Below are 13,467 nucleotides of genomic sequence, written 5' to 3'. Positions count from 1 at the left end.
AAACTGGCATTTGAGCGGTTGACGGTCAAGCAATTAGGAAAGGAATTCACCTTTTCTCATTCTACATCTGTCCCTCCACCTTACAGTAAAGGGCAGGACCGACCCTTACAGGCTCGAAGGGCCCCATGACTACCTCTACACTACAAGCACCCTCGTATGGAGTCTGGAGCACGCATCACCACTGAAGGCTACGTAGGCTCTTTGGGTTTAATTTAGCAAAAAATGTCACTCAACAATAGATATATTTATTATTGTGTTCAAAAATATATAACATTTGTTATGTACTAAAATAAGAATAAAACATCCATAAAAAACATAAAAGCAAAGCATGAAACCAGCAAAGTAACAGCAGCTATAGACATGCCGGGGTCTACAACAATCAGATCATGTACACCGGCCATAGACAAGGCTTCACCCTGTAGATGACATCCATTTTCCACCTAGTATAAGTAAAACCCTTTGACCGGGTTGTACCAAAATAAAGTTCTATCACCTATCCATCCGAATCCAAAAGTCCATCCTAAAGTCTGATTGGTGGGGGTCTCATGCATAGTGCCGCTCCATTCATTTGAATGGGATTGATGGAAATAGCAGAGTACGAGCGCTCAGCTATCTCCAGCAGTCTCATTAAAGATCAATGGATAGGTGATAAAAACTGATTTTGGTACAACCCCTTTCATTAGAGGGACACCCGCTGTTCAGGACCCTCATCAGAGTAGAGAGCGGTTTTAAAGAGTATCCTTCTCTCTCAGGAGGACCTGCCATGCCCTGCATTATCCAGACAACCCAATGAAATGAATGACCATGCTGTAATACATAATTTCTTCTGTGGAGGTGCTGCAGGGAAATTGAACACTTAAGGCACCTTTACAAGGGCCAATAGTCAGGTGCATGCTCTTTCACATAAGAGCGACAGTCGTTCAGTGAATGGAGGCGGAGCGCGCCGGAGATCTCTTCTGGCCGCCCGCTGGAGATCTGTTCTGGATGGCCGCGGGAGATCTCTTCTGGCCGCCCGCTGGAGATCTGTTCTGGATGGCCGCGGGAGATCTCTTCTAGCTGGCTGCAGGAGATCTCTTCTGGCCGCCCGCTGGAGATCTCTTCTGGCCACCCCCCTCCATTCACTGCAAATAAGGAGTCGATCAAAGATGAATAACTGCCTCTTAACATGGCCGATAATTGCTTGATTTTTAGGTGAACTAACAACCAAGCGACTCCAGCAAGTGAATGATTTCTCGCTCAGTGCCCGGTCGGAGGCCGCATGCACATGGGCCAACTATCGCCAGAAATCGCTATTTGCAGTGATTATTTAGGCAATATCACCCCGTGTGAAGGTATCTAGACTCTCTCCATATATCACCGCTGATTGCTGGGGTCCCAGCAGGGGACACTTTGGGATCAGCTTATTTTCAAGAGACCCTTCTAATAAATAGGGATTGTCCAAAGTAAAAAGCCCTCCAAGCTTTTGGGACCCAATGAAATCTGTTACAGGGCCCTTAAATATTGCACTCTTTATATTAATGTTCTCCTTATATTGGGCAGAGGGACCTTTTGGCCCCCACAGGCTCCGGAACCCATCTGTGACCGTTGCCTCTGCAGCCCCCAACCCCAAATATACAGTATTATGTTCCACAAGGTATTTTCCAACAATCTCACTCGGCAAGTGTTCTGGTTAGATCATTGTGTCAGTTGTCAAAGTTAGTCTGATGGGGAACTTGACCTCTGAAGATCAGATCAGTGAGACCACTATGGGTGAGTGACTGCTTCATTGAGTTCTACAGTTGGAAAACTCTGCTGACAAACAGGTTCACAAGCCTCTTGGCCCCAAATCTCTCGACCACAGTCCAGTTTCTCAAGAACGTCCCTGGTCTGCCATCTATGGTGGCCTGTGAGGCTTAGCCTGAGGCAAGGCCTCATAGGCCAAGATAATACACTACTATACTGAAGTATTGCAGTGTATTATAGGAACAATCAAAAGCAATGAAATTCAAATCTGCTAGTGGGACAAAAGTAAAAAGTGGGTAAAACATTCTAAGAATCTGATATAATTAAAATCCTAACCTCCCCAACCCTTGCGATGTGTAAAAAAATCACTAATTTTGTATTGTCGCATTTGTAATGGCCCGCATAGAAAAGTTAGTACATTATTTGAGCCACACGGTTAATGCCATGAAAAATCTAGCCAAAATAGGTAATTTTGCTTATTGTGCCTGAAAAAAAGAAAAAAATAGAAATTGATCAAAAAGTCTGATGAATCATCAAATGGTACCATTAAAAAGTACAACGAAAAATTACATAAAAAAAACATTTAGGGTCCCTGCGATGATTAAAAGAATACACAGCCACACTAATAGACAAAAGAAATCCTGCCCTAGAAGTTGACCTCTCAGACTCTGGTAACGGGGTGAAATCTCTTCTCTGTGTCGTAGAGGCGTCTAGTGGCCAACAACCTCTACACAAGCAGAAGAAGAGGTCACTACACACAAGGAGCCTCCGAGAGCCTCTTATAGGCCAAGGGGGGAATCACTTATAGGGCCTCCGGTGACAAGACCGTCCATCTAATCACCACAACTCTCATCATTTACAGATCTGCTGAAAACATTTTTTTAGAACATGCCAGAACTGCAGATTTTGTTAATCTTGCCTCTATATAAAAAACAGAAACAAAAGTAATCAAAATCTTATATGTTTCCAAAAACAGGATCAATGAAGACTAAAACTAATATGGCAGTAAGTAAGCTCTCCTATCGCTATTTCAGCAAAAATGTAAAAATAGGTGTGGCTCTAGGAATGTGACAAAAAAAAGGATTGTCTGGTCACTAAGACCTACAATGGGACCATCATAAAGGGATTAAAGAAAAGCCAGAAGATTTCAGAATAAATTCTCGAATTCGTCCTTTTAGGTTCAGGTTTTGCTTTACTTCAGTAGTGCAACATTCTGGAAAAGTCATAAGCTGAAGAAACTGGAATATTACTGCTTAGAAGGAAAGCACAGCATCGTCGTCCTCTCCGGACCCAGCGTCACCTGCACGTCTTCAAGCTTCAAAGTCTGAAACAGCTCACAGACCTGGAAGAAAAAAGATGTAAAGTACAGGAGGCAAGAAGAGATGGAGGAGGGGAAGGTAATCATCAGAAAGAACCAACCACTAAGACCTTTATCACATCTTACAGACTCTCTAATGAAGCAGAATCAGTGGACACCATTGTAGACCATCAAGAAAAGTGCCAGTCAGGGGCTGGAAAACATCTGCCACATATACAATGCTGACAAAAGTATTGGCCCCCCAATAATCATGTGTGGTCCGGTGATGTGTGAGCATTAGGTATAAAGGAGAGAATCACATAGGAAATTCCAGTACAGAAACCATCAAATGCCCCCAGGTGTAGAGCAGACAAGGGGGTCTACTTAAGGGATGTCACCAGGTGTAGAGCTGACAATGGGGTCTGGTGGTGGTATGTCACTAGGTGTAGAGCTGACAACGGGGTCTGGTGGTGGGATGTCACTAGGTGTAGAGCTGACAACGGGGTCTGGTGGTGGGATGTCACCAGGTGTAGAGTAGACAATGGGGCCTGGCGAGGGAATGTCACCAGATGTAGAGCTGACAACGGGGTCTGGCAGTGGGATGTCACCAGGTGTAGAGCTGACAACGGGGTCTGGCAGTGGAATGTCACCAGGTGTAGAGCTGACAACGGGGTCTGGCGGTGGGATGTCACCAAGTGTAGAGCAGACAATGGGGTCTGATGGGGGGATGTCACCAGGTGTAGAGCTGACACCGGGGTCTGGCGGTGGGATGTCACCAAGTGTAGAGCAGACAACGGGGTCTGATGGGGGGATGTCATCAGGTGTAGAGCTGACACCGGGGTCTGGTCGTGGGATGTCACCAGGTGTAGGGCTGACAATGAGGTCTGGCGGTGGGATGTCACCAGGTGTAGAGCTGACTAGGTCTGGCAGGGGGATGTCACACGGTGTAGAGCTGACAACAAGGTCTGGTGGGGGGATGTCACCAGGTGTAGAGCTGACAACAGGGTCTGGCAGTGGGATGTCACCAACCAATCACTATGGACATCGCCGCTTCTGATCCTTCCAAAGTGCACTGTTGGCCATGTTATTGGGAGATGGAGACCATCCGGTGTGTGTGGTGCAGCCACGTTCAGGGAGACCTCGTAAACTGACAGAACGTGGACAACGAGCGGTGAAGGCATGACACACATTTGCTCAGGAGGTCTGACAAGCCATTGGCACATCCATTAGTACCAGAACCCTCTGTAGGGAATGGCATGTGAAAGGTTACCATGGATAAGTGGCTGCATAGAACATGACAGCAGTGAATGCACAGCGGCGCCTGCGAATGGGCTTGGAGCAACAGACTGTGAGTGGAAGCAAGTGTGGTGGACTTATAAATCACAGCACGCCATCTTCCGATCAGATGGCCACACTTGGGTGTGGCATTTGCCTGGAGAGTGGTTTCTATGATACCACGTCATCCCAACAGTGAAGCTTGGAGAAAGTTCTATCATGGTGTGGCAATACTTGGGTACAGCTCCATGTCTCTACCAACACGACCTAACACCATGTCATACATGCCGTGGCTTGGTTTGAGTAGCAGAACGTCTGCAAACTTTATTGACTGGCCCAAAGTCTGGATCCCAATCCCATCTAGCATCTTTGGACCTAACTAAAATGCCGTATCCGTGCACCCAACCCGCCCATCATCCCCCGCATTCCTATATGAAGCTCTCCTGAAGGAATGGAGGCAAATCCCTCCAGACCTCTCTGGGAATTTGGTGGAAAGTGGCCGAGGAGGGTTACTGCAGTCATTTAGGTCAAAGGTAGCCCAACACTACTGAAAGATGGGAATAAAATCCAATTTCATCACCTTCTATGTGCGTCCCAAGAGTTTTATCAACATAGTGTATGGTATGCTTCCTCTCTTCTATTTTTGCACCTCCAATAACTGTGTGCCCTGGCTGATGTTCGAAACATCCACAGGAACCATTATGATAACCTCAGGGGCTGCGAAGGCAGTAATCACACAAAGGCCCTGGGAGCCCTGATATACAGATAACAAAGCGCCATACAAAAACTGAAGTTTATTTCACAGAATTAACACCACATACACAGGAGGTATTGGATGCATTCTGAGAAACCCTTCTTCTCAATCACAGAGCACCAGTGACTATGTAGGCAATTTTATGTTTAAGAGTGACTGCTGCACAAAACTCTTCAGCGAACTCTGCACCAGATTTAGAGAATATATTGCTCGAAACGCGTCAGTGACTACGTGATTGTAAGAGCGAGCATTGTACAAAACGTGTCAGGTATGTGATTTTATGTTTAAGAGCAACTATTGTTCAAAGTGCCTCAGCTAAGGCTATTCCGTGTAATGATTAGGAGTACATATTGCTTGAAAAGCATCAGTGACTCTAGTTATGCGATTTTATTAAGCCCAAGTATTGTTCAAAATGTGACAGCTAGCTCTACGTGATTCTGTGTTTAACAGAACTGCTGCTCAATACACCTCGGCTAACATTAAGCAATTTTATGATTACGAGCAAGTATTGCTTGAAACGCGTCGGTAACTCTAGCTATGTACTGTTAGAAAGAGCGAGGTTTGTTCAAAACGTGTCGGTCCTCTACATGATTTTATGTTTAAGAACAACTGTTGCTCAAGGTGTTTCAGCTAACGCTCTTTAATGTAATGACTAAGAGCAAATATTGCTCAAAATGCATCACTGAGTCTATGATTCTATTAAGAGCAAGTAGTGTTAAAACTCCGACAACTAATGCTATGTGTTTTATGATTAAGAGCAGTTATTGCTTGAAACGCGTCACAATGTTATTTGTGCAGTTTTAGTAAAAGCAAGTGTTACTCAAAATGTATCGGCTAACTGTGATTTTATGATAGAGAACAAGCATTGCTCAAAATTCATCTGTCTCAATTGGAGTGTTGGAGAGAATGCGGCCACAGAGGGTCACTATTACATATCTTTTGGGAGTGTCCCCTAATCTCTCATCTATGGGTAGAGGTGTTCCAATTGTTAAACAACTTCTTCCCATTAACAGCTAAAAGCAATTCTGGACTGGCCCTTTTGTTGCTGGGGATAGATACATACCCCACAAACCATCATGTCATACCCTATCCGCAACTCGACTGCCAATAGCACGGCGTTGGAAAAGTCCCAAGGTTACCTCTTTAGGGGAAATGATATCTATTGTTTCTCTAAGCTGTACGTACGGCAAGATGTTAGCCAGCAAAAATGGGAAACTAGATCCATTCTTCGTTAAATGGAATCCCTGGCTCCCCCGTTATCCCTCTCCCATATAACCCATGTCACAGCTAATCATGGAGACCACGACTTTTGGTACTCTTGTAATACTGATAATCTGAATTACCCTTCATGTAGAATTCTCATTTCACAGTCGTGTGCAGAGGTTACAATGTGCCAGAAGATATTACTCCAGTTTGGTTTTTTGTTACCTTATGGACAACCTTTAGTTATGCTCTATGGCTCAGGGAAGTAAGATCTCTACAAGAGATGCATTAGTAATAGAGATGAGCGAGCATACTTGTTAAGGTGAGGGGAGCGGGGAGGAGAGTGATCTCTCTCTCTCCCTCTGCCCACTCTCCCTCTCCTCTTCTCCCCCTCTCTCCCTCTCCCCTCTCTCCCCCTCTCCCTCTCCATCTCTCCACCTCTCTGCTTCTCCCCCTCTCTCCCTCCCTTCCGATCCCCTCCGCAACCCCCCGCGGCCCCTCCAAATCTTCAGGGACAAGCCAGCGGGTACTCGAAAAAGGCGATGCTCTCTCGAGTAAATCGCCTTAACGAGTATGTTCGCTCATCTCTAATTAGTAAATGAAAAAAAGCTAAAATAAGAATTTGTTACAAAGTCGTAAAAGTTATATACACCGATGTGTTGTATGTGTGAAATCTTTTGTAGGTTTCTTTATAATGAACTTGAAACACCAATAAAAATGTATTGTTAAAATAAAACAAATGCGTCAGTCTCTCCAATTTTTTTAAGTATAACTATTGTTTGAAATGCGATAGATAACTATTCTATTTTATGATTAAGAGCAAGGATTGCTCAAAACGCTTCAATGACTCGAGCTATGTGATTGTACAAAGAGCAACTATTGTTCAAAACGCGTCAGCCCTCCGTACAACTTTATATTCCAGAGCAACTGTTGCTCAAAGTGCTTCCGCTATTGCTATTCAATTCAGTGATTAAGAGCCAATGCTGCTCCCAGCACATCACTGACTCCATGCCATTTTAATTTATAGTAAGTATTGTTCCTGGGCACAACTAACTAGATGCCATTTTATGTATAAGAGCCGGTGTTGCTTGAAACGTGTTGCAATGCAATTTTAGTAAAAGCAAGTGTTACTCGAAACGTATCAGCTAGCTCTGAGTTTATTAAGCCCAACTATTGTTCATAGCATGACAGGTAACTCTATACAACTTTATGATTAAGAGAATATAATGGTCAAAACGCGTCAATGACTGATTTTCAGAGCAAGTATTGTTCGAAACGCGTCAGCCCGCTATGTGATTTTCTGTTTAAGAGCAACTGTTTCTCAAAGTGCTTCAGCTAAAGTTATTCAAATGCCTGATTAAGAGCAAATATTGCTCAAATGCATCAGAGATTCTATTCATGCGATGTTTGCTAAGAGCCGGTATTGCTTGAAATGCATCAGAACCTCTAATGAGGTGATTATTGTTCAAAACGTGACAGCTAGCGCTATGTGATTTTATGGTTAAGACCAAGTGTTGCTCAAAACGCGTCAATAACTCCAGCTATGTGATTTTATAAAGAGCAAGTATTGTTCAAAACGCATCAGCTCTATACGTTGTTATGCTGAAGCGCAACTGTTGCACATAGTGCTTCAGATAACGCTAATCAATTTTAAGATTAGGAGTGAATGTTGCTCGAAACGCATCGGCAACGTTGTGATTTTATTAAGAACAAGTATTATTCAAAACACGACAGCTAACTGTGCGATTTTATGTTTAAGAGCCGGTATTGCTGAAAACACGCTAGCAGCTCCCAATGCGACTTTAAGAGTCAGAAAATGTACTGCTTGAAACGCGTCACAACTCTAAGGCTGCCTAGTGAGCAATGGAAAATGATCATGCGAGGTCCACAGACGTTGTATCGCCACGGATCTCGCAATGAAAACTCGCCCGTGGACAGCCAGCCTAAGTAATTTAAGTAAGAGCAAGCGTTACTCAAACTGTATCCGGTATTTCTATGTGATTTTATGATTAAGACGAACTATGGCTCAAAATGCGTCTGAGTCTGCGATCTATTGGGCACAACTATTGCTCGAAACGCGTCGGCTAATGCTGCAATCTTACATTTAAGGACAAGCGTTGCCCGAAACGCATCAGTAACTATGTGCTTGTATCTTTAAGAAGTGCTGCTTGAAACACATCAGCAATTTTCTACATGTGATTTTCATTCTGTGACATTTGATTCTGTGAGCGGACCCTCGCGGTGCCCGATGCTGTGTATATGGGAAACTATGTTCTGCCATCTCTGAGTCACATGTATGGACCAGGTGGATATAGCATGAGGTGGGAACAGGTTGGGAGCTTGTTTCATCTACTTACTCCACACTAGTCTACAGGTGGTTTCTGGTATTGCAGCTCATCTCCATTCAATTCAATCGTACGGAGATGCAATACCAGACACAACCAGTGGACAGATGTGGCGCTGTTTCCGGGAAAAGCAGCCATGTTTTTCTAATTCTGGAAATCCCTTTAATATAAAACGCAGTAAGTGCAGTACGAAGCCGTAAAGTATCAGCTGTGCTGAGTCCCCCAATAAAATTACCTGTTGCAAAAACAGTTCCAAGGTTCCATTTTTAGGAGCACTGCTCTGAATCTTCACCTTGATGGAAACGCGACCTGCCGCGACATTAGAGAGAATTGCGTTATTATGAATTGGAGGCTTTCTATACATTCCCCATATTAATGTCAGTACAAGACGCCAGCGGTGGCCAAACGTCTAGTGAAAGCAGACGGCAGACTAAAACAACTTTACCTTCTGATGCGACGGCTGATTTAACCCCTTAGTGACGACCAATACGCCTTTTTATTGACCACACTAGTTGGCTTTAAGCCTGCACAGACATCTTTATAAGGCGGTGGCTTGGCTGACTACTGACAGCCAGAATCCTGCTCTAACTGCCAGGAGAGGAGAAACCTCAGATCCTGGCAGTTTAACCCCTTACATGCCACCATCAATAGCAAATGCAGCATCAGCATCCCACAATGGGCTGACCTGAAGAGGGCGCTACACACGAGATGGCCTGCAATCTGACAGTTTTGGAGCGCTTCAGCAAGGTAGAGTGGTCAAAGATTGCCAAATCAAGATGTGGCATGCTAATAGACACCGACCTAAAAGACTGAATGCTGGCATAAAGTCAAAGGGGACATCCACAAAGAGTTAGTTTTAGGGCTCCCGCACACCTGTGTTACTGTAACACGTCACACAATAAGCGCAGACCACAAACTGGTGAGGAGTTTATAACATTAGACAGTAACGCAGCGTGTAGGAGCCCTCGGGGTGTGAATAGTGTGCAGTCACATTATTTTAGGGGGGGTCACACGCTATAAGATCTCAGTTCGTCTCCCACTGGAGTTGTACAGGAGGCGGGCACACTGAAGGTGGGAATAAATCGGAAACAATTCATCTCTGTCAGATTACTTCTCATGACCAAAGCCTGGTGTTTTCACAGGTCTGTAGACTTTGTACGCTTTCTCTCCAGTTTTTTTGCAGCCAAAAATGATATTCATCTACTATTCCAAGTGTGAACACCAGAGGGCGCTCCACACTCAGGGATTCCTTCTCGCTCTACAATTTCCAGTCCTCCAGGTCTTATTACTGGAGAGTTTATTATCAGCCACACAATCCGTAAATGTAACTACAGCTCACCTGCAGTCCTATGTAACACCACAGATAACACAGTGATAACGCTTTGAGGACAGATAATGTAGTAGATGTGACCCGCAGTCCTATGTAACCCCACTGATAATGTAATAGATGTGACCTGCAGTCCTATGAAAACAAAGATCTGGTACCGTGTTAGCCAGTAGCGCAAAATGTGATTGTTCTCAGTAAGAGAAACGACGTAGTCTTGTAGATATGATACCTTTTAATGGCTAACAAAAATACATGATGTAATAATAGCGAGCTTTCGTACCAACGCAGGGTACTTCTTCAGGCTTATGGATTGGATCTGAAGAGGCATGCATATTTATACACACTTATAACATACATACTTATGACAAGGCACAGATATGGATGTGATTGGTTCGCACTTAAAAGGAATTCTGCAACAACAAACAAACTTATTTTGTCTAGGCACTGATAGCGGAGTGAAAGTTTTATGGTCCCTAAATTACTGTTGGAGGGGGGGAGGTCATCAGGCTTGACTTTCTACAAGAGATATACAAACATTTTTAGCTAAGCACTGATAAGGGAGTGAAAGTTAATGGTCCCTGAATTACTGTTGATGGGGGTCTTATCTGTATAATAAATGTCTCACACTTCCCATTCACGCATAAATCCTGGGGAATAATTTAACCCAGTATTCAGCGTGTCAAAGGTTGTTATCAATTTATATTCCCAAATTCTTCTGTGGTTTTGTGACTTGAAACCACCCTTCAATATCAAAACTCTCATATCTCCTATGTCATGTCCATGGTTAGAGAAGTGTTCGGCCACAGGTAATTCTCTTTTTCTGTGTTCAATTGTATGGCGATGAGATCTCATCCTGGCTTTCAGTTTCTGTCCTGTTTCCCCAACATAAAGACCCCCAACAGTACATTTACTGCACATGATCAGGTACACAACCTTGGACACGCTGAATACTGGGTTAAATTATTCCCCAGGATTTATGCGTGAATGGGAAGTGTGAGACTTGATTGCACAGATAAGACCCCCATCAACAGTAATTCAGGGACCATAAACTTTCACTCCCTTATCAGTGCTTAGCTAAAAATGTTTGTATATCTCTTGTAGAAAGTCAAGCCTGATGACCTCCCCCCCTCCAACAGTAATTTAGGGACCATAAAACTTTCACTCCGCTATCAATGCCTAGACAAGAAAAGTTTGTTTGTTGTTGCAGAATTCCTTTTAAGTGCGAACCAATCACATCCATATCTGTGCCTTGCCATAAGTATGTATGTTATAAGTGTGTATAAATATGCATGCCTCTTCAGATCCAATCCATTAGCCGGAAGAAGTACCCTGCGTTGGTACGAAAGCTCGCTATTATTACATCATGTATTTTTGTTAGCCATTTAAAGGTATCATATCTACAAGATTACGTCGTTTCTCTTACTGAGAACAATCACATTCTGCAGTCCTATGTAACACCATAGATAACACAGTGATAACCCCCCTGTATACAGATAATGTAGTAGATGTGACCCACAGTCCTATGTAACCCCACAGATAACACAGTGATAACACTTTGAGGACTGATAATGTAGTAGATGTGACCTGCAGTCCTATGTAACACCATAGATAATGTAGTAGATGTCAACTGCAGTCCTATGTAACCCCACAGATAATGTAATAGATGTGACCTGCAGTCCTATGTAACACCATAGATAACACAGTGATAACCCCCCTGTATACAGATAATGTAGTAGATGTGACCTGCAGTCCTATGTAACCCCACAGATAACACATTGATAACTCTTTTGAGTACTGCTGCCCCCTAGTGAGTAAATATACATGAACATGTCTCACCTGTAGAGTTAGTAGCCGCTCTGGATCTTTTTATTGACCTTGGGATGGTGTTGGCATTTCCTGCAGTTCCCGGACTGATGCCAGGTGAGCGGGTTACAGCAGGTGATGCTCTGGCGCCACTATTATTTGTTGAGGCGGTTGGAAGTGGTATTGTGGCGACACTCAGACTGGAGGCAGCGGTCGGAGTGCTGTCCATATTGACGGTAGCATCTCCTGCAGGAGTGATGACAGCTGGCACCATACTGGTGGTGTGCCAGGGAGCCAGCTCTATAGAGACGTTCCCTCCGGTTCCGATGTTGAACCCCACAGGTGACATAGGATGTCCGTAGTCCCCAGTAGCCGTAGTGAACTCTATGGGGTCATTCTGTGCCCACACCAACAGAAAACCTTAAATAAGACAGAGAAAATAGTTTGAGATTCTGGACCTCGGGGCAGGACTGGATACATGGAGGGGTAACGGGGCAAATACCTCTTCCATCTGTGGGTACCCACTACTCCATATTGGCCATAACATTATATCCTTCATCTAGAGTCAGGGGTGCCAAGGCCATTAACTCTGCCCTTCTTCCTCATCGTACCCTTTCCTGGAGCACTTGGCATGCAGAGACTGTATCAGCTGTCATCAATGAATAGCTAAGCACTGCCTGTAATTGGCTGAGTGCTCAGCCAGTCAGCACAGCCCTTTCAGGAGGAGGGGATTTTTAAATCCCTGGCTGCTGAAAGTGCTGGACAGCAGTGCAGGGGAGCCAGCCGGAGGATGCGTCTGAGCGGCGGAGAGGTGAGTAAAGTTTTGTTGTTTTTTTTAACCAGTTAGGGATGATTTTCAGGAAAGGGCTTATATTTCAAGCCCTTCCCCAAAAATCATGCTGTGGGGGTTGCCACAAAACCACTGCTTTCAATGGGTCCAGCAGCAGCGCCCACCCTATTGAAAGCAATGCAATAGCATCCTGGACTTCTGCCACAGCTGTCACCGCTGTGACAGCTGTGGCAGAGGATTCCTTTGGGGACCGCGGGGATGAAGGAAACTCCTGCCACAGCTGTGGCAGAAGTCTACGATATTCTCCCTATGTTTTCAATTGAGCTAGCGCTACTGCCGGCCCTATTGAAAACACTGAGTGATATCGCAGATTACTTCTCAGTGATGCGAAGCTCTGCTGAAACATCGCAAATGAGTATGAAGCTATTGAAAATCATTGGTTTCATAATCATCGCTGCCGCATCACAGGGAAAAAAAATTGCGAGTGGGTGTCCACCCTTATTTGGATATTATATAGCACTGTTATTTGGATACTATGTAGCACTGTTATTATGATACTATGTAGCACTATTGATTGGGCACTGTATGGCACTGTTATTTGTCTATTGTATGCGTGTTATTTGTGTATGGGTGAGAGTAACCATAGTGTCTGTTGAACACCATCTTGTTTCCCTTCCAATTACTGTAACATTTTTTTTTGTTCAGAAGATTGTAAGACTTGAAGAAGAAGAAAAAGGTTGAGCTGGCCATGGCTCACACAATGTGTAGCCCGACAGCTGACTAATATGGACTTTGTTAGAGCAAATACAATCCTTTATCATGTGTTTTACTTTATTTGTTTTTCTACACATATATAAACCTTAAAGGGGTTGTCCCGCGCCAAAACGTTTTTTTTTTTATTCAATAGGCCCCCCGTTCATCGCGAGACAAACCCAATGCATGTGTTAAAAA

At 44.1% G+C, this 13,467-nt stretch overlaps 1 protein-coding gene across 1 annotated transcript in view; it reads right to left on the bottom strand.

The window, feature by feature from the left end:
* Positions 1-223: 223 nt before the first annotated feature.
* LOC136578581 (uncharacterized) overlaps positions 224-13,467 on the bottom strand; it is a 30,467-nt gene continuing 17,223 nt past the window's right edge. The window contains exons 3-5 of the mRNA XM_066578726.1: positions 11,760-12,146; positions 8,832-8,905; positions 224-3,064 (exon numbers count right to left, since the gene is read on the bottom strand). Of these exons, the coding sequence (XP_066434823.1) occupies positions 2,969-3,064; positions 8,832-8,905; positions 11,760-12,146 (557 nt within the window). The 3' untranslated portion in view covers positions 224-2,968. The remainder of the gene's footprint in view (positions 3,065-8,831; positions 8,906-11,759; positions 12,147-13,467) is intronic.

The sequence above is a fragment of the Eleutherodactylus coqui genome, chromosome 9 (assembly GCF_035609145.1).
Source record: "Eleutherodactylus coqui strain aEleCoq1 chromosome 9, aEleCoq1.hap1, whole genome shotgun sequence".
In the NCBI taxonomy this organism is placed as follows: Eukaryota; Metazoa; Chordata; class Amphibia; order Anura; family Eleutherodactylidae; genus Eleutherodactylus; species Eleutherodactylus coqui.
This window is presented reverse-complemented; position numbering and strand designations above follow the sequence as displayed.